General features: G+C 30.1%; 4 protein-coding genes across 7 annotated transcripts in view; 2 read left to right on the top strand and 2 right to left on the bottom strand.

The window, feature by feature from the left end:
• LOC100169228 overlaps positions 1–1,575 on the top strand; it is a 7,611-nt gene extending 6,036 nt beyond the window's left edge. For both annotated transcript variants that reach the window (XM_001950570.5, XM_029487634.1), the window contains one exon: positions 533–1,575. In XM_001950570.5, the coding sequence (XP_001950605.2) occupies positions 533–828 (296 nt within the window). In that variant the 3' untranslated portion in view covers positions 829–1,575. The remainder of the gene's footprint in view (positions 1–532) is intronic.
• Positions 1–11,016, bottom strand: part of LOC100167884 (rabankyrin-5) — a 43,988-nt gene extending 32,972 nt beyond the window's left edge. Inside the window, exons 1-6 of the mRNA XM_001945737.5 lie at positions 10,750–11,016; positions 7,854–8,058; positions 7,686–7,795; positions 7,448–7,592; positions 3,694–3,817; positions 2,886–3,035 (exon numbers count right to left, since the gene is read on the bottom strand). Of these exons, the coding sequence (XP_001945772.2) occupies positions 2,886–3,035; positions 3,694–3,817; positions 7,448–7,592; positions 7,686–7,795; positions 7,854–8,058; positions 10,750–10,777 (762 nt within the window). The 5' untranslated portion in view covers positions 10,778–11,016. The remainder of the gene's footprint in view (positions 1–2,885; positions 3,036–3,693; positions 3,818–7,447; positions 7,593–7,685; positions 7,796–7,853; positions 8,059–10,749) is intronic.
• Positions 11,017–12,391: 1,375 nt separating this feature from the next.
• LOC100168765 (60S ribosomal protein L3) lies at positions 12,392–17,998 on the bottom strand. The gene is made up of 8 exons (XM_001951007.5): positions 17,841–17,998; positions 16,553–16,745; positions 16,314–16,482; positions 15,859–15,994; positions 15,495–15,681; positions 15,231–15,433; positions 14,054–14,209; positions 12,392–12,623 (listed from the first exon to the last, which is right to left on the bottom strand). Exons 1-8 carry the CDS (start codon positions 17,841–17,843, stop codon positions 12,444–12,446), a joined length of 1,227 nt encoding a protein of 408 aa, XP_001951042.1. The 5' UTR covers positions 17,844–17,998; the 3' UTR covers positions 12,392–12,443.
• Positions 17,999–18,103: 105 nt separating this feature from the next.
• Positions 18,104–22,259, top strand: LOC100164684 (RILP-like protein homolog). Of its 3 annotated transcripts, XM_001947735.5 has the most exons (8): positions 18,106–18,934; positions 19,031–19,169; positions 19,233–19,360; positions 19,430–19,633; positions 19,711–19,889; positions 20,246–20,419; positions 20,953–21,054; positions 21,143–22,259. In XM_001947735.5, exons 1-8 carry the CDS (start codon positions 18,635–18,637, stop codon positions 21,273–21,275), a joined length of 1,359 nt encoding a protein of 452 aa, XP_001947770.2. In that variant the 5' UTR covers positions 18,106–18,634; the 3' UTR covers positions 21,276–22,259. The 3 variants fall into 3 exon arrangements, with proteins under 3 accessions (XP_008183854.1, XP_001947770.2, XP_003245071.1); XM_008185632.3 differs by lacking the exon at positions 21,143–22,259 and having other exon boundaries at positions 18,104–18,934; positions 20,250–20,419; positions 20,953–21,045; XM_003245023.4 differs by lacking the exon at positions 20,246–20,419 and having other exon boundaries at positions 18,109–18,934.
• Positions 22,260–22,798: the final 539 nt, after the last annotated feature.

The raw sequence follows: 22,798 nt of genomic DNA, 5'->3' as shown, positions 1-22,798 counted from the left end.
TATTATTATTTGACTTTGTATTCTACTTTCAAAATAAATAAAAAAATGTTGTAAATTTAAATGATGTTTAAATTGTTTTGAGACAATATTTAGACAAATCGATATGTCATTCCCTCAAAAGTATTATTCTCAATCTTTTTTGTCATGGGTGACTTTACTCTAAAATTACTTAAACACATAGAAAAAATGATTTTGCGTAAATACATTTTGTCTATGTTGCGTGTGAGCCAGAGAGAGAAAACAAAAGGTGCGCTGACAGCCTCTTAATTCAGTACATTCCTTCTACTAATAAAAAAGTAGGAAAAATTAAATTCAAATACGTAAATTGAATCTACAGCCTTAGTTATATTATATTATTACGACTAAGGGCCAGTTGCACCGTCTCTGATTAAAGTTAACCGGAGTTTAATCGGCCGAATTTGCCCGGTTAAATATCAGTTATCGGCTGATTAAGCTTAATCGAAGTTTAACCTTAGACGGTGCAACTGGCCCTAAGCATTATTGATTAATTGTTTTTAATATGTATATACAGAAATCGTTAAAGGAAATGTGAGGGGTTGTGCGTCGCAGAAATACGATTATCAGGTTTACAAGAACGGGTCGTGGAAAGTCGAGTCGGCTGTCGAGTACGACTCGTTCAAAAATGGATGCTATTCCGGCAACGATGATCAACTGAGGACGGCGGATACGCAGTTCTGCTACTGTAACGATAACCTTTGCAACAACGCAAAACAGACGACGAACTTTTCCAGTCACACGGATACTATCGCCGTGATCATAATTTACAATATCATGAGGTTTCTGAAAACCCACACGCAACCGGCGTAACGATAGCGTTTCGAACATCCACCACGCGGTGCAGTGTCTGCATATTAAAGAAATCTCGGCCAATTGTACAAAGACTAAATACATTTTAAATGAAAAAAACGAAAAATGCTAAAAGCAACACAAGACGCGAATGTGAATATTAGTATTTTTTGGTTTTTTTCTATACTTAATGGACCCACGTCCAAAATGTACACTGTTATTTTATCGAATATCGTTATAACTAATTATAATAATTTATTAAATAACTGTTTTTGGTTCAAATCTAGAATTATCTATATCTAATTTACCAAGTACAGTAGAGTTATCATCGACACTTATACACGCAAATAACTTTAATTTAATTGGTATATTATGATAACAATATATTTAGATTATCTTTGATCATAGACTAGAAAATATAATAGATTATAACGGAAATCTATGATAAAAAAAACAAATTATATAAGAATAATTTATTTAGTTTTAAACAAGACTTGGCTGTGTTTATTTTTAGTGATAAGTATACATGTGTAATTTTTTTTTAATCCTACAGATATAATACCTCTACTATACTACAAAGTGAATTACAATGTAAACTTTATTGATTATTCAATAAAATATTATGTAATTGAAGAACGAGTATTTCTACTTTTTATAACACATTAGTATATAGGTATTCCATACGGAATAGGTACCCAACCTTGTTTAGATCTAAAAGTGACACAAAATAAAACCAATACAAACTGTGAATTATAATTATTAAACGTATGTATAATCGAGTTTTGTAAATTTCACCAATAAGTAATACCCACGTGGTAAAGAATTTTAAATTTTAATAAACTACAGATGTAATTTGATCACTATACGTTACTACATGGAATAATTTTATAATTTAGACTGGCCAACAAAAATTATGTTCAAATATCACTTTTGAAGTATTGGGATATATATTATTATATAAAATGAGAGCGAGATTGAGTTTCCAATAATTATTGAAGGTTAAAATCGCGCAAAATTATAACAATATCCATCAGTCTTTTCTCGCTTGCTCTGTATATCATAAGATAGTAGGTACCACAGAAACTTTTAATTGAAAATAAGGTGGGAAGTTGGTAACCCTACTGTTCCATTACAGTTAGAGTCGAGTATACCTAGTCATGGAATAATGGATGTGTTAAATTTGAATTTAATGTTAAATCATTATATACGAAAAAACAATTTGATGAGCGGAAACGGTCTGTCAGCATATATTATTAATTTTATTTTAACATAATATTAATTATTATATATATATTTCAATTGTATTAAAGTAATTTATTTTAATACTATTAATACAGTATAAAAAGATAATAGCTTAAAATTAATCTAATTATTTTTAAAATTTTATTAAGTATAGTAAAATATAAAAAGGTGGCAAGTGGGTGTCGTTCTGCTGTACAGTAGTTTACAAGTGGGTCAATGTAATGAATGGTGTTAAATTTTAATTCAATGATATAATATCATCATATAAAAAAAAACGATTCTGAGCGAAGACGGTCAGTCAACCTATGATATTACTAAAAGTATATTTGACAATATTATTGTGAATAAAGTAATTTATATAACATAACCTATTTAAGTGGAAACTTGTTTTAAATTTTCAATCCTTAGATATAAAAGTTTACATTTTATGAATTTTTAACTACAAAATAATTATTAAATTTTAAATTTGATAAATGTTGTCAAAATTCAAAATTCAAAATTCAAACTTTAAATTATTATAAATGATCCTTTCATATTAAGAGTAAGTCAGTAGGAGAAAATCGAACAATTTTTAAACTTTAGTACGTATACAATTAACCTAAACTACCTTTAAAAATCCAAACATATCTATAATTTGTATACTTGTGCTTGTAGCTTGATTCAATAATAATTATTTAATTAATTTACATTTTATAATTAACAATATGAAACAATACAAATACATTATTTCAAAACATATTTCACTTCCAACAGTTTTAACCTTTTTTTTATTTTGCTTTCTATAATTAATTAACCTATTTTATGATATAAGATAAAATTGTATAATATGTACATACCTGTGAACTATGCTCAACTATATATAAGAATACAACATCTTCTCTTTTAAGCCTAACAGCTGAATGCAGAGGGTATTTGGTCTTGCTCTTAAACATGTGGTATAAAAATTGTGCTGACATGTGTACAAAATCATCACTTGTAAAATCATCCTATAAATATTTAGAAAAATTAAATATATTAGAAAAATATTCAATGAAAATAATTAACACACTTCATTGATCAAAAATTTACTAAGAAAATCAAAGTATCTGTTGTGTTACTATAAAATCTGTGAACCTACGAGTATTATTCTAGAAAATCATTTATTCATAAAAATACTACATTTTTTTGAATATTTCATAATTCAGTAATAATTAGAAAAACAAATATCCCAAAATAAAAAATATTTTAAAAATCATTTATTCAAAACTTAGTAATTGAAACATAATACTATATTATTAGTCATTACTCATTACTAAACACGGGATATTGTGTTTTATATTTATATATGTTTGTATTATATTTAGCTCATTTCAATAATTCAATGTAGAATAGGTATACTAATGTCCAAGTTAATTATTTTTATCAGTTGGTTAAAAAAATATCTGATAGTTAAATTACTAATTATAATTTATAATAATCAATACTATCATGTATTACAAAAAAAAATAACTATAAACGAACACATTGGTGAGTGATTGAACATTAGAAGATTAATAGTATAAGTAAATTAAAATATTAAACAAATATAGGTATTTACTGTTTATGCTTTAAAACAATAATATCAAAATTAATAATAATAATATTCATTTTTTACACAACACTTACCCAATGAGCAGATATTAAACTTGAACAATGTTCTTTTAATGTATGAGCTCCAATTTCATCAGCAGTTGTATAAAACTTTACACAGTTCTTGACATTTACCGAGGCCATAAGTGCTTTTTCACATCTATAACAAAGAAAAAATAATGATTGATTGTTTTTTATAAAATATATTTAAATTATAATTATAAGAATAATAACATAAAATAAAATATTAAAAAGTAACATTAACTAATAATTTGTATTTTATAATAGACATAAAATAGTTAATTATACAGCAGTCCTTAAATATTATAAACCAGATTTAAAATGTATAATAATATTAACTTTTTATCAATACAACACATTTTATTCTACATGTGTTATATACTTACATACAGACAGTTATTTTTCATTCATTAATAATATTAACCTTTGGTATGACGCATACAGGGTAATTATTCACCCCCAATCTATTTTAAGTACACTATAAATTATTTTGTGAATTTTCATACCCCATTGGGTTCGGTATCTTTAAGTAATGTTCGATCACAAAAATTTAAAAAATTTTTTTATTTGTTTAACACATACAAATTTTGTTTTTTTTTTTTATTTATTAAATGTTTTATTCAATCTGTTACACAAAGAACAATAAGAACAATTGAGGAGTAGTTAAAGTAACAAGATAGATATAGCAGATCGTAGAAGTTTCCCATTGGAGGTACTACATTAAAATAAAATAAAAAAAAAAAAAACATGAGTATTAAAGAAATTTAATTAGTCAGTAAATTTCTACACCAATTGCGCTTTAGCCGTTTAGGAGGATTTCCAGGGATAGTCAAGGAAGAAATATCGTGCATGAGTCATGAGTGGGTTTCTATGGTTTAAGAGGCGGTTGTGAAATGTTTTGTAGTTTGTTTTAGCCACGTCTGCAACAAAGGGTATTGAGAGGTCGTGATGTAGTGTGTGGTTGGAAACGTAATATGGTGCTTTAGTGATTTGTCTTAGAGTTTTAGATTGATAGGTTTGTATTCTATTGATGTTAGTAGGCTTTGCTGATCCCCAGAGCTGTATACCATAGACCCATATTGGTTTTATTAGCATTTTGTATATAGAAGCTTGTTATTCAGATGAATATATTTGGAGGTCAGTAAGTGTCTTAGTAGGCGGCTACGATAATTTAAGCGTTAAATTGAATCTAGTCGTTATTATCACCGATTTTAAAAAAAAGCATTAGACACTAATAACCATTTACTTGAACATCTCGGAGTTGAATACCTATTACTTGGATAGATTAAATCACATATTACAGGCAGGAAGTGGTTTGTCAGAGTAAAGATCTCATCTCATCTCGTGTAGTGGCGTACATACGGGGGGGGGGGGGGATCAATCCCCCTCCAGGACCAAAAAAAAGAAAAATTGTGATATTATTGATGAATTTCTTATTATTAATCATCCGTGTATACACAAACATACGTTATAATAATTTGGCTATTGAATATAACACTATACTTTACCAACAACGAAAAAAGATTTTATGACGAAATTGTGAGTGCCGTATATCAATCAAAATAGACAATTGATTGTACAGTCAGTTAGTTGCGTGCGGACATTAATACATCTTAATACGACCAAAAACGTACCCTTCCCTTTTCGGCCGATTCACTTTTCGACCAAAAAAAAGTTTAATATAATACACAATGATTTTGTTAAGTTGGTTTCAAATAACTACTTTAAAAAGTAGTGAACCAGCAACCTAACCTAAACAGTGCTAACAAAAGTGAGTAAAAAAAATGAATTATGACAGGAATTGTAATTATTATCATAGTTTTCTATATTTTATTGACAACAAAAATTATATTTTATAAATATTACGTATTCATTTATACATTTTAGTATTTTATACAACTTATATATTTTTTAATATTTCTTTATAAGTATAACATAAAGACTTATATGTAATTATTATCATTAATTATTTGTAACCTACTACTATATTTAAAAATAACTAACAAAAATAATTTTTTCTACATAAAGGCAGGGACTGGAACCTGTTGGGTGTTTCAGTTCCGGTTCTGGTTATTAAAATAATTTGTTTAAGGGTTCCAATTTTGTTTCGGTTTTCTAAAAAAATATAAGGGTTCTAGAACCGGTTAATACCGGTTTTGAAAAATACCAGTTAATTTTGATTTCTGATTATTAAAGATTTATTAAAAAAATAGTCTGAAATAATTTATTTATTCATGTTTAAATTGTAATTATTTCATGAAAATAGAAGTTATTATGAAAAGTTAGAAAAACATTAAAACACAATACCAACATCTCCATTGCTGACTGCCGCCATGCTACGTCGGCGCACGTCGACAATTTCATATAAAATGGATTTTCTTATCTACTATTTTAGATCCTGAGCGGAGCGAGGAAGCTATTGTTTTTATAATGGTGTTTTTTTTTTTTTATATCCTGTATACAAAATTTCTTCCAGAAGGAGTGCTTCGATTTCAACATATAGTACCTTATCTTTTAGCAAATTGGATCAAGATGGTACTTTAAAGAGGTTATTTTCTGATTTTCTCAATAGTTATTTAATGCCACGGGAATAACCACCGAAAAATTATGAAAAAACGCTAAAAATGGGATTTTAATTTCTAACGCTTTGTTTATCACCATAGAAACGAATAAAAAATTATAATATTATAATATAAATTCAACTTACATGATAAAATAATTAATAACAATATAAAATATCCAGAGTGACAAACCGTCCTCGCTCAGAATCGTTTTTCTTATAAAATGAAATTTTATCATTGAATTCAAGTCTAATACAACCCATTATACAATGACCCCCTTGTAACCTGTGATTGTTAGGAAAATGGGTAGTTTTAAAGAGAAGGTTTTAGTGTTGGTTATTTTTTTTGAACCCTCCCCCCCCCAGAGAAAATTTGAATGTACGCCACTGATCTCGTGTAATTGATATTTCTTTGGGGTCCTTCAAGGCAGGCATCTCAGTTATCTTTTTATTCATTTTCTTCTCAATATTTTAGCAGGGCCAAATTTTTTCTTTTCGCTGATTAAATTAAAACATTTTTTAAGATTTAGTGACCAACTGATTCTGCGGTTTTATTTTCTGCTTAGGTGGACCGTTCAGGACTTACTTTAAGTATGAATAAATGCGTTTTAATTACATCCTATAAATTGCATGTACTCGTTGAAGGAACCAAGAACGCTACAGTATGCTAAGAAACAAAATTTTCACCACATAATAAAGAGAACTTTGGTTATGTTATATTGTTTTTATTTTTTCATTATCGGAATTTAAAAAAAAAGTTTTTAAAGGTTGAAAGACACATAATAATGGATTTTGAAACAATGATAACTTTTTTTTGTATAAGTGATATATAAAAAAGAAAAACGATATTGCACAGCCAAAGTTCTCCTTTATAAGTGGTGAAAATTTAGCTTCTTAGTTATGACTGTAGCCTTCTCGGTTCTTTCCCACGCCAAAACGTTTTTGCTATGCCGTACGTGCGTAAGACGGAGCCAACATATGAGGGTGCGACCTCCTTTTATGTGCTTCAAGTTATCGGGACATGGTTCGATCCATAATATAAGATCTAAGGAGTGAATATGGTGAACTAGATTTCTAAAGATAATCAAAATGAAGATTAGTTTGTTATCAGTAAATGGTGATTTGTATCCTAAAATTATGTATTTAATATACTTTTTAAAGAAAATCATAAATATCAGTTTATAATTTTACAATAGGTACATTACTTACTTATTAACTAAATCATCTAAAACAAATGTATCTGCTGTTTTCATCAAGCTTAAGATGAAACTATCACCTTTAGAGAAATCTACTTGATCTGTGTAAATCCATTTTAGTAGTGCTTTTCCAACATCTAAGGGCAATGCGGTCCAATCTAAATTATGATAACAATGTATTATAAATGTATATAATATAATCAGAAATAATTGTTAAAATATACCATGTATTTTAAACAATAATTATTTACCTAAGTAAATAACTTCAGTTAAATCAGGTACTCCCCATTTATCACTTCGTGATGATAAAACAAACTTATGAGCTGGAACATCGCCATTAGCCAATGTTATATTTAAATCACTGAAAACATAAATTAGCAGTCATATGTAAAAAATAAATTTTATTTTTTAAATTTTACCTGTAAAGGGGGTTGTTATACAATGTTGTTACTGTTTTCAAGAGCCTCGAGACAAAACTTTTGTCATTACAATCGCCATATGTTGCTGCTAATGTGGCATGTTTTTTTTCCAAATCATTGCAATAAGCTTGAAGCTTGACATATTCATCTTTCAACAATGAAAGATGTTGTTGTTGTTTGTGCTTTTCGGAATCTCCAGACATTCCTTAATTATCAATAACAGACAAAATATTACTATACTATGAATCCTTGAAGTTAAATTTATTTAAATATTATTTTTATAATTTTTTAAAATACTAAGCAAGCATCTTATTGTAAGTAATTTTAGTGTTGGGCAAGTCATGTATCTACAACATCTCATTACAAGAATTATAATTAATTTATTGATATTTAATATTATTTTAATTTATAACCATTAATTATTCATGCAAACATAATTATTCTATCTTATCTTTTTTGGTATTAGTTGATAATTTTGTATTTTAACATAGTTAATTTGAATTGATAATTTTATAACATACATGAAATATCAACAATAGTATAATATTGTGATAAATAATAATTTAGAACATATAGCGGGGAGAGTTTGAGTCAGATACAAAAAAATCAGTATAAATTATGTATGTAATCATTGTCCAATAATCATGATAGTAACAAAAATTATAATATTTACTAATTTTTGTACCTATGAAAATGAAATATACTAACAATTTATAAACATTATTATTCATTGGTATTTAAGTATCTATTGCATATTAATAATTTAATATACATTTTTTTCTTCTAAAAACCTGTTAAGAATTTATTATTATAAAATCATGAATATGTTATACAATGTATTGAATCTATTAAAATCATAACTATGAATAACTTCTTTAGAAAACAAAGGTATCTCATCATAAATTAAATGTACCATCTAATTAAGTATCTCCTAAACACATCAGGTAACTCACTAGAAGCTGACATAGATGGTGTTGGTATAGCGACCATAATTTTATTTATCGATATAAAAAAAATGTGTCGCCACCGAGAGACTTTTTTCTGTCACATTTATTTAAGTCTACATAAACTTAATGAAAAAAAATATTTAGAGGTCGAATATTTAAAAAAATAAGGGTTAAAAAAATATATTTATTTCACTACCGAGATATGAGTTATTATCCAACTAAATACTAATATGAATAATTTTATACTTTCATAGTTCAATATTTTACCTACTTCAATTAGATGTACAATTATTTACATTTTTCTTCTTATACGTTTTAGGTACTTAAGGGGGCTGGAGTGTAATCCATTTTAAGGAGTAAAAACTAGGCATTTTATATTTCAGTTTGTATGGGTCTTGTGAATGTGGTAAAAGTAAATGAACATTAGTGTGTATAATTTGTAGTACCGATCACGTTGTGTAGGGGCATCATAGTAACTGGATATGTATGTCTGTCATTTTACCTACGCACATGCACATGTTACTACATATTACTTTATACAATTACCAACATTTTTTTTCAAAAAATACTGCCAGTGACTTCAATCGCTATGCTCAGTAGGATGTCCAAATTTAAATTTTGAGAGCAGATTTGAATTCTCCTCTAAATTTACTATGCTTTAACTCTCGTACATTTTTCATATTCTATATCAATGTATTTAAATTTGAATTATGAATATGATCTATTTTAACTATTTTTGTTAGTACATTTCTAAGTTAAAAAAATTAAAATCAGAAAAATGAAATTGTCAAAGCATAAATAATTTAATGACGAATTCAAATCTGCTTTCAAAATTAATATCAGAACATTACATTGGGTGTAATGATTGAATTCATGAGCTATGTATTCGACCAAAAATGAATCACACCCCAGCCACCTTAACATTGAAAATTACTTTAAACATGCTTTGAATACCTACACTTTATTTGCTTAACTTATACAGTTGACAGTGAAGGGCATTAGGTGTATTTAAGTACCATTACATTAAGTTTTGGTGTTTTAAAAAAATTTTTCCGCCTCTTGTTTAGTATAACCATCACTGGCAGACTGCTCCTGATTATAAGAGGTGAAGGCCAACTCCCCCCTCCCCCCTTAAACACAAAAATTAAACTATTAAATAGTGATGCTAGAAAGACTTCTTTAGAAGCTAATAAAATCTATAAAATCATTGTTTTACTAATAACAAATGTATTTGAAACATTGTTTCACTATGCATACAAAAAAACAATGTTTCAGTTTTTTTTTTTATGTCATAATATAAGTACTGTGCCCCCTCCCAAATTGGATGCACTTGCAGGAGAGGAGAGCAGCTTCATTACGCCACTGAAAACTGCACTAATTAATGATCCTTTTTAAAAATGGAAAATTTACAAAAATAAAAAAAAGTATGAAATTGTTTTTGATTTGACAGGAAATAAATAAAAAATGAAGCATCACAAGGACCTATTGAATAGTTTTAATATATTTATATTATGATAGGTACCTATTACCTAAAGAACTTAATATTATTAAAATAATTTACTCACTTATTAAAAAAAAATATTGAAAAATGCCAAGTTTTTAATATTTAAGAGGGAGTGAAATTCAAAAAATTTGATGTTTTACTTAATTGTACAATAAAATCAATAGTGTTAAGAGTACATGTGAGCAGACACTCCCACTCATTACAATCTACAAATGCTCATCAAACGTACATCAAATATAAATGAAACTCGTACAGGTTTATTGATTAAATTCGATATCCTTAGGTAGGTAGTATGTTATCAAAATAAAGATGACACTAATTGACTATTAATAAAATTTAAAAAAGAAACCCAAAGGATGTTTGCTCGTTCAGCGATTATTCGTTGAGAAAAATTGAAAAACATAATAACAAATTCGGCAAAAGACGAATGTCACCGGAAACTAACCTTCTCTGTAAAGTTCGGCGGCTGGCATTATCGACGATGGTCTGCGAATGATCACATCGGTTTCGAGAAGACTTCAATGGCGCAATGGAAAAATTGAAAGCAACCGGGTAAGTCTTCCGGTTCTTAATTCCGATCTTTTGGACAGTACACTGAGAAGTGTAAAAAAAACCGTCGGAAATCAGCAGCCAGCTATTACAGGCTAGTGAGGCTACAGCTAAACGACGAATATATAGATATATATAATGTTCAATGTTGTACCAATGGGTTTGCATAAAATAACAAGTAAAAAAGTAACAGATTGATAACACTCATTATACAGTGGTTAATATGTGGCTTAATATCGTAACCACCGGTGGAGGTTGATAATACAACGTGCGTGCGCCGACGAGTGGTTATTATCTCTGTTCTGGATCGTTTTTATTTTGACACGTTCGGTGATAGATAATAAAATGCATGACGAAATATTATAATATATAAATTTAATATTATCTGCTGTAGACAAGCTCGGTCTACGTTGATGATGCTGGGTGTACCAAAATCCCTAATGTACGATAACCGGTATTCGTTAGGTTTGTATTCAATGGGAATAAATCCATAATCAACGGAATATTCGTCGGCAAAGTTAGGTGTAACTTTGATCTATAAAACAAATAGGTAAACACTAATTAACTGGGGTGCCCACTGCCCAGATATAAACTACTCAAATACGGCCATACAGAATTAATTATTACTCTTATATTTACCAAAATCAAGTTTATTTTAAATTAAGACACTTATTAGTATTTACATACTATTAAATAATAGTTTAGGTGCCGATTAGCTACTGCAGTTATATCTGTTATTATGAATGTGGGACATGGTTGGGTAGCACCAGTTTGAAACCACCAACCAGTCAACTTTACAATTTATACCCCTAGCATACTTACGGCTGCTGGAAGATTCCATCTAAACATTAACGGAGTATAACAATATTCTATTAATATTTACCAAGTACAGGAATTTGTATATAAAACTTAAGAAACTTATTCACTGCACCTCACTAGTTTTGCTGTTCGTTCATAAGTTTAAAGAGATTAAAAAACTTTTATTTGTTAGACTGAAACCACATAACATCATTATATTCATGACAAAATAGATACGTATCCTCCACTCTTTATCATTGTTCTCAACTTACTATTGGCTGCCAAAGATATAGAACAAAATCAACAAATGAGAAGAGGAGAACTAAGAAAATAGGTTGGAGATGCATATTTACGGCGCAGCAAAATTAGTACAACTGTGATGATACACCAATCTTATTTGTCATGATAATAATGTCATAAAATACTAAAATAGCAATATGTATCATTTAATAATTGTTCTCTCCATCACTTGTACTTCACAAATAATTTACTCAAACAAGTGCAAGGTACTTTAGATATCAATGATGAGTGGCGCTTGGAAATTGAATATTCGCGTCCATACACAACAAAACAGCTGTTTGGTAAAAAAAAAAAACTTATCTAACAATCTTATTACTTTTATATTTACTAATGTTATAATTTTAATATTATTATTATAGTTCTAACACAACAACTCATGATTTGATATCTCAGCTCAAAACTAAATTTTTGGGATTGGAAAATTACATTAAATAAACTAGTTTGATTTTTTTTGGTTTTTATTATAAATTGTCAAATATTGAAATTGTACAATCATTTTGCAGCCGCTGTGGCTTTCTCTTCTTCTCGAATTCTGTCCTTCTTCAATGGACCCATGAAAGCTGCCTTGTCGGCAACAGTCTGGAAACGTCCATGACCAAATTTGGATGAGGTATCGATGAATTTCAAGTTGATACTTTCCAAAGCAGCACGTTTAGTGTGTACCAACAAGGACTATAAATAAAAAATATTTGTCAGGATGTTAGGTAGATATTATAATGATATAACGACAGTATTTAAAAAAATAATTTCACAAAGCATGACCTCAGTCCTATCAATGCGTTAAACATAAACAATCATTTAACATTTCATGAATAATGGCTCTGTGTTGTTATGCATCATTGGTCATATTTTGATTATTATCTTAGTTTAGAAATTGCTATCCTTAAAAAGACCTCGGTCCTATCAATGCAATAAAATAAATACATGGGGCATTCATTAATATTGGCTCTATTAAATACTCGTCACAGGTCAATAGTTAAAAGAAAATCCTGGCAATTGAAAAAAAAATTGCGAACAGATTACTGACACTACTGCATTATTAACACACACAGTTCTGCAAGTTTAAAAATTATTCAGATTACAGATCTAGTAAACAGATTAGTTAAGTTTCATTTTAGCAAACCACGTGGAAGATTTATTAAATTCTGAATGCGTAGAAAATATATTTTTTTTTGCCATATTTCAGAATATTTAACCCCCATTTAGCATATTTTGGAATATTTCACAAATTTTGAGAAAAAAAATCGTATTTAATTTTAATATTACAGTAAACAGGAATTTTTTTTTTTAACATTAATTACAATTCATTATCTTTTTTTAAAGAAAACACGCAGTGTTACCAAGGTTTATACATGTATATTTACCGATCAAATCTTTAAATATCCAAATTTTGTTTGTAAAAATTTAATAATTTACTGTTATATTTAAAATATATTCCTATTTCCTACTCTTACTAAAGTTCAATAGAATTCCATTAGGTTTAATACGCAAATACCTAATTAATATTTTACTTTAAAATAATACTGACATTTTTTTTTTTAATGCATATTAAAGTATATAATGTTCTATGTCATTTTTGAGAGAATATAATGAAGATATTTGAAGGTTTTTTTTTTAGAGAATATTAGCATCATATATTGGGTATTTAAGAGAGTACAAATTCGGTCTTTAGTAATAAAGGTTGTTTAGTTAAACATAAATTATAATGTTTTCATGAAGGCAATTACAAATTGTAATATCACAAATAATATAATTATGTTATAATAATATTTTTAGTCAAACATTTAATAACTGTGCAATAATTGTATAACCTATTAGAAGTGTTCATTGGTTGTCACACACAACACCGTATTAGATTATAAATATAAATAACTTTTTAAATATTTCTTATCTGCACAATAATGACAGGTTTTAATGAGTTTAACTATGTTTTGTTAGAACAAACTATAACTCAAAAAACATATCTAATAATTTTATTTGTTATGAAAAAACCTCAGATATAGGGATAAAGCATTTAGTTCACCGACATTCATAGGATTGGCTCTGGTTGTTCATCACAGGTTTTTTCAAGTTCAAAAATAATTTGCAAAAAAAAAACTTACTTTACGAAGAGTGATAACTCGCTTCTTGGGGCCAACACAACATCCTTTGATCATCAAGAAATCATTGTTAACTTCACCATAATGAGGAAAACCTCCCATGGGGGTGATGGTCTTCTCGGTCAAATCATACTCAGTTGATGCATTGTTTTTGATAACCTACACAAAAGGAAATCGAGTATTAGAATATTGACGTAGTTATAATATGTTAATATCTAGAATTAAAAACTATAAAACAACAGATCATACAGAATAAAACTTATTAAGTTTTATGAATGTGCTAGGCATGGTCTACTAGTAAGTCACTGCCCGATGGACTCTCACACGTTACGGAATAATGCCAACCTTTAACACGCGTCCAAACACCAGGCTTGGAGGGTTAAATTAATTTATGATGTGATAGCCTATACGTCTAAATAAAAGTTAAGACCCTTGTTCTATCAGAATAGTAAAACTACTCCACCATTCTAAGTAAAATATAAATAAATATGTATTAAGTCTTGATATGTCAGTAGGAAGGCAGCATGGTGGTATCTTCATAAATTTCAAGAATGCAAACATCATGTGTTATCATCATTCAATACAAGACAATTTAAAAAAATCTAATGTGCTAGGCATGGTCTACTAGTAAGTCACTGCCCGATGGACTCTTACACGTTACGGAATAATGCCAACCTTTAACACCTTTCTAAACACAAGGTTTAGTGGATTAATTTTATTTTTGATGTGATAGCCCATACATCTTGATTGCAAGATCCTTATCCTATCCAAATAGTTTAACTATTTCATCAGTAAGACACATAAATAAAAAGTACTATGAAATTTTTAAGCCTTGGATTGTCAGTAGGAAGGCAGCATGGTGGTATCTTCAGAAATCTCAAGAATGCAAACATCATGTATTATCATCATTCAATCCAAGACATAACAATTTTAAGTATAAGGAAATGTGCCAGGCATGGTCTACTAGCAAGTCACTGCCCGATGGGCTCTTGCACGTTACGGAATAATGCCCAACTTCAGCCTCAATCCATACTCGAGAGTTAGGAGGGCTAAATTACTTTATGATGTTAACGGTATATACGTTGCAATTTTATCAACACTTTCACCATTTGATTACCAAAGATAATCCATCAATAGAATTGCTTATGAAATTCATAAAAACAAACAAACTATATTTTACCTTGCCATCCTTGGTATGAATTCCAAGTCCAATACGGTATATCTTCTTATTGATTTCAGTACGATGATGGTAACCCTTTTGACCAGCACGTGCAACAGTGAACTGGACACGACTAGGATGCCATGCTCCGATGCAAGCAACCTTACGAAGACCTTTGTGTGTCTTACGGGGCAATTTCTTTGTATGCCAACGGGATGTAACACCTTAACAATTTAAAATGTATATTAGACATTTTGATAAAATAATATAAATAAAATGTTTTACCTTTGTATCCACGACCCTTGGTGACACCGATACAATCGATCATCTCATCTGGAGCAAATACATGAGATACAGGTACTGGCTTTTCAAAATGTTCCTTAGCCCATTGTACCTTTTCAGCAACAGTACCTCCATTAACTTGGATCTCCATGATATGAGCTTTCTTTTGACGTTTCTTCAACAACTTCATCTATTTACACAAATTCGTTAATAAAAAAACAATACAAACAACAAGTACATATTAGATAGATATAATTTTAACCTCAGACCGCCCTAGGGGTTCACATCAATTAAAATCAGGGTCTAACTGTAATAATTTTATTCATCATCGGTAAAAAAAAGAAAAAAACTAATTACGACCAATTACCTGTGTGTGAGCAACGACGCGGATAACTTTAGAGTATTTGGCAATTTTACCAAGGTCTTTGGCAATTTGTCTTTTTCCGTTTTCATCTTGCCACTTCCTAGAGTACTTGACAAAAGCCTTCTTCTTTGATTTGTACCTGAAGGTAGGACACATAAATGAAGAGCGGCCTCATCATAGACTAAGTCTAGATTGGAGGCACAACTAACTCTTCTTGCCGTCTTTCAAATAATTTGAAAACATTAGCAATAAGTATAGCTCTCATCCGCTAGCGGAGAGGAGAGATAAATGATTAATTATTTACACAGAAACAATAAACTGTTAATCTGAATATAAAAAATAGCCTCAGACCGCCCTAGTAAAGTGACATCATTATGTTCAGTGAATCTAACTGTAAACATTTTTAACTAAATCATCACTGGCTAAAATTGAAGAAATATAAATCGTATGTAACATACCAGTTCTTGTAAAAACGACGACGGCAATCTTCAGACAAATGTTCAGCGAACACAGTCTTTAAAGGTTTAAGACCATATGGAGTTTCAACATAACCTACAACACCAACAATAATCATGGGAGGAGCTTCCAAAATGGTGACTGGCTCCACAATTTCCTTCTTGTTGAGTTCTTAAAAAACATAAATACAACATTAGTTTAAAAAAAATAGGTCTCTAATTAATAAAAAAAAAAAACTTACTTGATCCCGGACGGTCGGCTTCACGAACAACATGGGTCATACCAGCTTTGTATGCAATGAAAGCGGTTAAATGAATTGGCTTGCTGGGATCATCTTTGGGGAAAGACTTTACTCTACCACGATGACGACGTGCGCGCTTCTTTGGGTAGAAACCCATAGAACCATGCCGAGGAGCACTAAATTTACGATGAGACTGTAAAATACAAGACTTAATTAATAAAAATTAAAAACACATGGCAAGGTTTAGTCCAACTGAAATTACTCCTTTTAGGAAGAATAATAAGTGGGCATATAGTTAAAAACCACAATTAAGCCTCGTTCACGGCCATATTCAACGAATTAGATATACTGCACTAGGTGTCATAACACACAATATCATTAGTATCACAATGTGAAAAAAATAGCCTCAGACCGCCCTAGTAAAGTGACATCATTATATTCAGTTAATCTAACTGTAAACATTTTTTAACTAAATCATCACTGGCTAAAATTAAACAAATACAGATACATAGTTTAAAACTAAAACCAGCGTACCACATTATTAAAACAGTCTAGGATTGTAATGAGAAGATTTTTAAGCACGTGGAATTCAATATAGTATATTAGTATTAAGAAAAACATCTGGGAGCACGCGGCTTACTTATATTAGACAAAGATTATCTGGTAGGTTGACCGGTGATTATGAAATGTGATACAAATCTAGTATCTGACACGTGTAATCACACACGGATAATGTATGAAACTATTCAATCAGTTCGTGGGTTATGACCGGTCGATTCTGCTTAAATCTACAAGAGAATCTATAATAGGACTAATTGTACTGTCAAACATTTGAATAAAACGCATACGAAAGACGCGGTCCCTAACTTTAATTTCGTCAACAAGATAGCTTAAGAGCAGTTTCACATGGACGCGAATCATACGCGACCTACCGTACTTGTGCGTTTTTATTTACATCGGTTAAATTCATTCGCACCACTACATCGATGGCCCGTATAAACTTGATCGATGTAAACTGAAACGCACGCGTACGATATGTTGCGTATGAAACGCGTCCATGTGAAACGGGCTTAAAAAGACGTGGAAACCACTAACAAGTAGCCGAAACACTCGCCCGTATGAATACCGGGGCAAATGTAAATCCGTCGAACGACGAGTGTTTCGGCCTCCGAATGCATGACTCGCAAACCTAATGGCGAAAACGAAAAAATGACATTTCCGTGGTCAACCAGACCAGAAAACGACGGCAAAGTACTCGAATGAAAAGTACCATCAAATAAATACTCACCATATTTGACGACTTGGAAGATCGAAGAGGATGAAAAAAAAAAGCCTTGACGAAAGTGAATGTGCGGGTGACGCGACAACCACCGAACCAAGATGAACGATGATTGCAAACGAAATGAACGATGGTGGAACACTACCCACTACCCACTACGGCCCTACCCGATAAGTATTTTGGAATGCGGAACGGGTGGGGGGTACACGAAAGCGTCTTGTGGTTGTTGCCGCACGCAGTGCCACCAACCACATCCGGGAAACGGCCAAGGAGTACGGAAACCGGTGCTAACCGTATTTTTGAGGTTATGTTTGAACCAGGTCATTCCCGAATGTATTGGGAATTTTTCTGAATATTCGTCCCCACCGGAATAATAACAACAATAATAAACGGACGAGATAAATGATAATTGATAATTGATAAATGATAATCGACAATCGTCCGAAGCCGAACTGGAAGCTCGAGATAGGTGGGCTATAATTGGAACGGATTCACGTATTAGCTGGCTCAAGCAGACTGCTTCAGCTGGTCGCTGGACTGTTGTCTGTTTTCGAGAGTCGCCGTTATCAGATTTTTGGGACTTAAAGGTCAACAGGTCCATTGATTATAGACGCCGAGTAATAAAAAGTCGATACCCAATACCCGATTCGTTTGATCTCGCGTCCGAACGTCGCCTGCGTCTATTTCCGAATCGTTTTTATTGCTTACGGATTGCGGGTTTGTCCGAACCGAAATAGAGACCGTAAGCACCACCGTCCGTGTCCCGTGATTCACTCAGTCAGTCATAGTTCTGCCAATCGCCAATGCTATTGCACGTTTTCGGTACTTCAAAAATGGATAACTACAAGTGTTCACTGTCTGTCGTCGACGTCTACGATATGGCACAAGACATCGGACGAGAGTTCGAGTCTATCATAGACGCGTATGGCACAGATGCCATAACAGGACTAATGCCCAAAGTGGTATCCGCCCTAGAGCAGATGGAAATATTGGCTATGAAGAATGAACGAGAGAACACCACCGTGGATGACCTACGAGCGACGATACAACAACTGGAAATGGACAAACAGGAACGGACTGAAGATAGAATCAAGTATGAGAAGGTAAATTAATGTAAAATAATGTATTACATTCTAACCCACACAAAACATATGTTACTGATTGTGTTTTTCTACTACCATATGACTACTATATTGTAGGAGATGGAACAAATCGAAGATAAGTGGCGTGAAGACTATAACGAGTTGTTGACTACTGTTTCTAGACTTCAAGATGATAACCGTAAATTGACAGAGTCTTTGCAAGCTGCTGAAAAGGATAAGATTGTTGATTCAAAATGTATGATTTTGTAAGAAAATTTATAATTTCATGTCACATTATTAACTGGTTGTTAACTTTTAGCACAAGTTTTAAGTCCAGATGTTGATACTGTTGCTCTTCAACGTCTACGCCATACTGTAGATCAAATGCGTGATAGTATTAGAAGCTATGAACATCAATTATATTCGAAGAGTAATGAAGTTGATTCAGTAAGTTGACACTGTGATAATTTTCCATTGTAAATTTATTAATTTTGTGCAACAATCATACCTCTATAGTTGAACGTTCAAATGGATAGGTTGCAAACTACTTTAAAAGACTTGCGACGTAAGCATCGCTTTGCACAACTACAATGTCGTGGTTTAGTTGAAGAGAGGGCAGATATTCTTTCCCAACTTCAAAAACAACAAAAAGAATTTATATCACTTAGACAAAGGTTTGGTGTAGCTCAAAAAGAAAATGAAGACCTATCAAAATATAGAGTTAGTAAACTCTCTTAATATTTTCAACTAATTATTTTTGTATAAATGTGTGTTATTATATGTTTTTTTATATTTAGGATGATTTGCCTGATTTGAAAAATAAAGCCATTTATGATTTAGACGATCCAGATAGACCAAAGTTTACTACAAATGAACTGAAAGATATTTTGACTGAACGTAATGAACTAAAAACTCGTGTTAATGATCTTGAAGATGAACTTTTACAGTATAGGCCAGTTGAACAGTCGACAATATCGTAAGTAACAGCATTGATTATAAATACAATTACCTATTGGCTATTTATAATCAATAGTAAAATTAAATTTTTTATCAATGAACAGCTTTTACACAACATTCCGCTTAACAATCATAATTATTTGTTATATACTGAGAAAAATAACTGAAAAATTTTGCTGGTACCCATGTAATTCAATTTTTTTTCTTTATTAACCTATTATCTACCTATCAAATTATTCATAAAAAAAAAGTTTCACCTTACTAAATAAGCACGTTTTTATTTTTCCATTTGCACGCTTGGTACGCATATGCTTACTTCAATTTGCTTGGTTTACTACAAATCTACCACTTTGTGCATGTAAACTTGTACATTAGCCAGGAAAGGGATGAAATCCAAGAAACGCGGGTACGAAGAATTTTGTTACGAAACTGTACCACCAGAACAGACAGTCACCGACAAAATCCTGACACCGCTCCGGGCGATAAGGAAGACACGCAAGTGTCAATCATCACCCCAGAAATTTCATCTGATGTAACATCCCCAATCAGGTAAGTGTTATCACTCATGTTTGCATACACTTGTTTGCCACTTAGGTAATGACTTCAAAGTAGCAAAACGCTTACATTGTCTCATTTTAGTTGCTCTTTTATAATTATTGCTGTGATAAATTTTTTTCATTTCATAACTATGCATGGTGGTAGAATATTGATTAATTAATTTTTCTCAAAGACAAAAACAACAACTTCAATATGCAAGACTAAATTGACCATATAAATACTGAAAAAGTTCTTTCAAGTATGCTAGCGTTTATATAATATGTATCATTTGATAATGTAAAAATAATAAATAATATACTCTGCCCAGAGAGTAAATACGTTGTTCTGTGAAACTTCTCGCGATACACTGCGATCAAGACTGGTTCTACTATGGCAGGTGTCATGTGTAATTTTGTCGATCTTTAGTTTTTATTTTTGCTGGACAGAGTTGTATTAAATATTTAGACATTTAAACAGAGATCTCGATAGTTCATTCATTGTTCAACTATACATTTTTTAGTTAAATTTATTTTTATTTTATTCAGGTCCGACGATGAACAGGAAGAAGGACCTGTTCAAGGACCATTACCTTTAGAACCTGATGATGCACCATGGAAACGAAATCCAGAATCTGGTATTCGTAAACTGTAAGTGTATATTATAATTAGTATTTTTTTTATCAATAGTCGATGAACTTTATATTTTAATATAATTTATTTTGACTTCTGTTTACAGTTTTCGTAAGATGTTTGCTGAAACTAACAACTCTTTATTTTCTAAGACTAGTCCTAAACATCCTAAGTTATCGTTATCCAAAATGGCTGTATCCATTGGTCATTCGTCTATTATGGGACCGCCTGAAGTGTGATAAATAAAACATTGATCTCAAATTGAATTATTGTTTATTAATCATTACAACAAGTATTATTTTAAGGCATATGCATAGCTAAATTATAAGGGATCAGTAAACATAAGTAACTACAAATCAAATGAACTTAGTAATATTATTTTATTTTTATTTTTTACATATATATTTACAATATTTTTATCGTGATTATTTATTATTAATACTTAAAATTGCTAGGGCATAGCTCTTTTAAATTGTATTGAATTATTTTATTATTTATTTAACATAATTGAACGCTTATTTATAAATACATACAAACTTTTAACTTTTCTGTGTTAGATCTTAGTTTTTTTGCTAGTGCTAATTATTTTGAGACAAAACGGCATGTCTAAATATTATAAATTTAAGTAAATAAGACCTATTTTAATTGAAAAGACATTGTGTATGTGATATTGCATTCAGATAATTTTTTTTTTTATTCATTTATTCAACTATTTATTCTTTATGTATAAAAATAAAATATTCTATTACTTTGATTGATTAACTTTTGTATCAAGTTAAAGATAAAAAATGCTCATAATGTATTGTTTTTAATGATCCCCCCTTATCAATTGTATTACATTATGTAGTACAATAATATTTAGGGCCAATGCTTTTGACGTAACTCATCTAGTCGAGTTTATAATCAAATATAATTGATTTTGTTATATTTTTTTTTTTTTTTTTGTTTTGTTTTTTTTTTGTGATTGTACTTAAAAGAAAGTGAAGTATATTTTTATAGTGATTTATAATAAAATATTTAACTATTTTTAAATAGTTTACATTTATAATTATGTTTATAATGTATTGTACTGCCCTGTGCTTTTTAATGTATAGAGTAACGTGCAACATTTTGTCAAGGAAAAATGCGTACTTCCAAAATGTTAATTTTAATTGGCTATTGTTTTGTTAATCGTAATTATTTGTAAAGACCGTAATATAGTATTTTGAATTAGACAATATTTATACCAAATTGATTTTTTTGTGTTTACATGTTACATTTTTGTAATCTACTACCAGCCCAATACTATTATTTTATCTACTGTTATAACTTTATAAGCTTGTCTGCTGATATTAACGCTCGTGCTATCAAAATTATTAATCTATTGTCTTTCCATACATCATGTAAAAACTGAAAAGTACAATTTACATTCAAAATTAGATTGTTTTAAAAATAACATTATTTTTTTGTAGTATTATTATGAATTATATAACTAAGAATTAAGACTCAGATTAATTTTTTCAATAACAAAAATTAGTTCTTAAATCTTATATATTATCATATTATATGAAAAAACTAAAACAGTTACAATCGAAAATTAAATGAATAACACAATGAATGGCATTGAGGGTTAGTTTTTATATATTTTTTATTTTTTAATGACTTCAGCTTATGTTTTTTCTAATGTCCTTGTAATCCTAAAAGATTGTTTAATATTTTGTCATTGCAATTAAAAATTGTACATTAGTACTTAGTGTATAAAACCACTTAACTCTTAAGGGGG

The sequence above is a fragment of the Acyrthosiphon pisum genome, chromosome A1 (assembly GCF_005508785.2).
Source record: "Acyrthosiphon pisum isolate AL4f chromosome A1, pea_aphid_22Mar2018_4r6ur, whole genome shotgun sequence".
Classification (NCBI taxonomy): domain Eukaryota; kingdom Metazoa; phylum Arthropoda; class Insecta; order Hemiptera; family Aphididae; genus Acyrthosiphon; species Acyrthosiphon pisum.
This window is presented reverse-complemented; position numbering and strand designations above follow the sequence as displayed.

Coding starts and splice junctions, on each gene's coding strand:
- LOC100168765 (XM_001951007.5), bottom strand. Junction 15,682..15,858: donor GCGTCGTTGCTCACACACAG/GTAATTGGTCGT, acceptor TTGTGTAAATAG/ATGAAGTTGTTGAAGAAACG. Junction 14,210..15,230: donor TTCATACCAAGGATGGCAAG/GTAAAATATAGT, acceptor CCTTTTGTGTAG/GTTATCAAAAACAATGCATC.
- LOC100164684 (XM_001947735.5), top strand. CDS start 18,635: ATGCTATTGCACGTTTTCGGTACTTCAAAAATGGATAACTACAAGTGT. Junction 18,935..19,030: donor ATAGAATCAAGTATGAGAAG/GTAAATTAATGT, acceptor ACTATATTGTAG/GAGATGGAACAAATCGAAGA. Junction 20,420..20,952: donor GATGTAACATCCCCAATCAG/GTAAGTGTTATC, acceptor TATTTTATTCAG/GTCCGACGATGAACAGGAAG.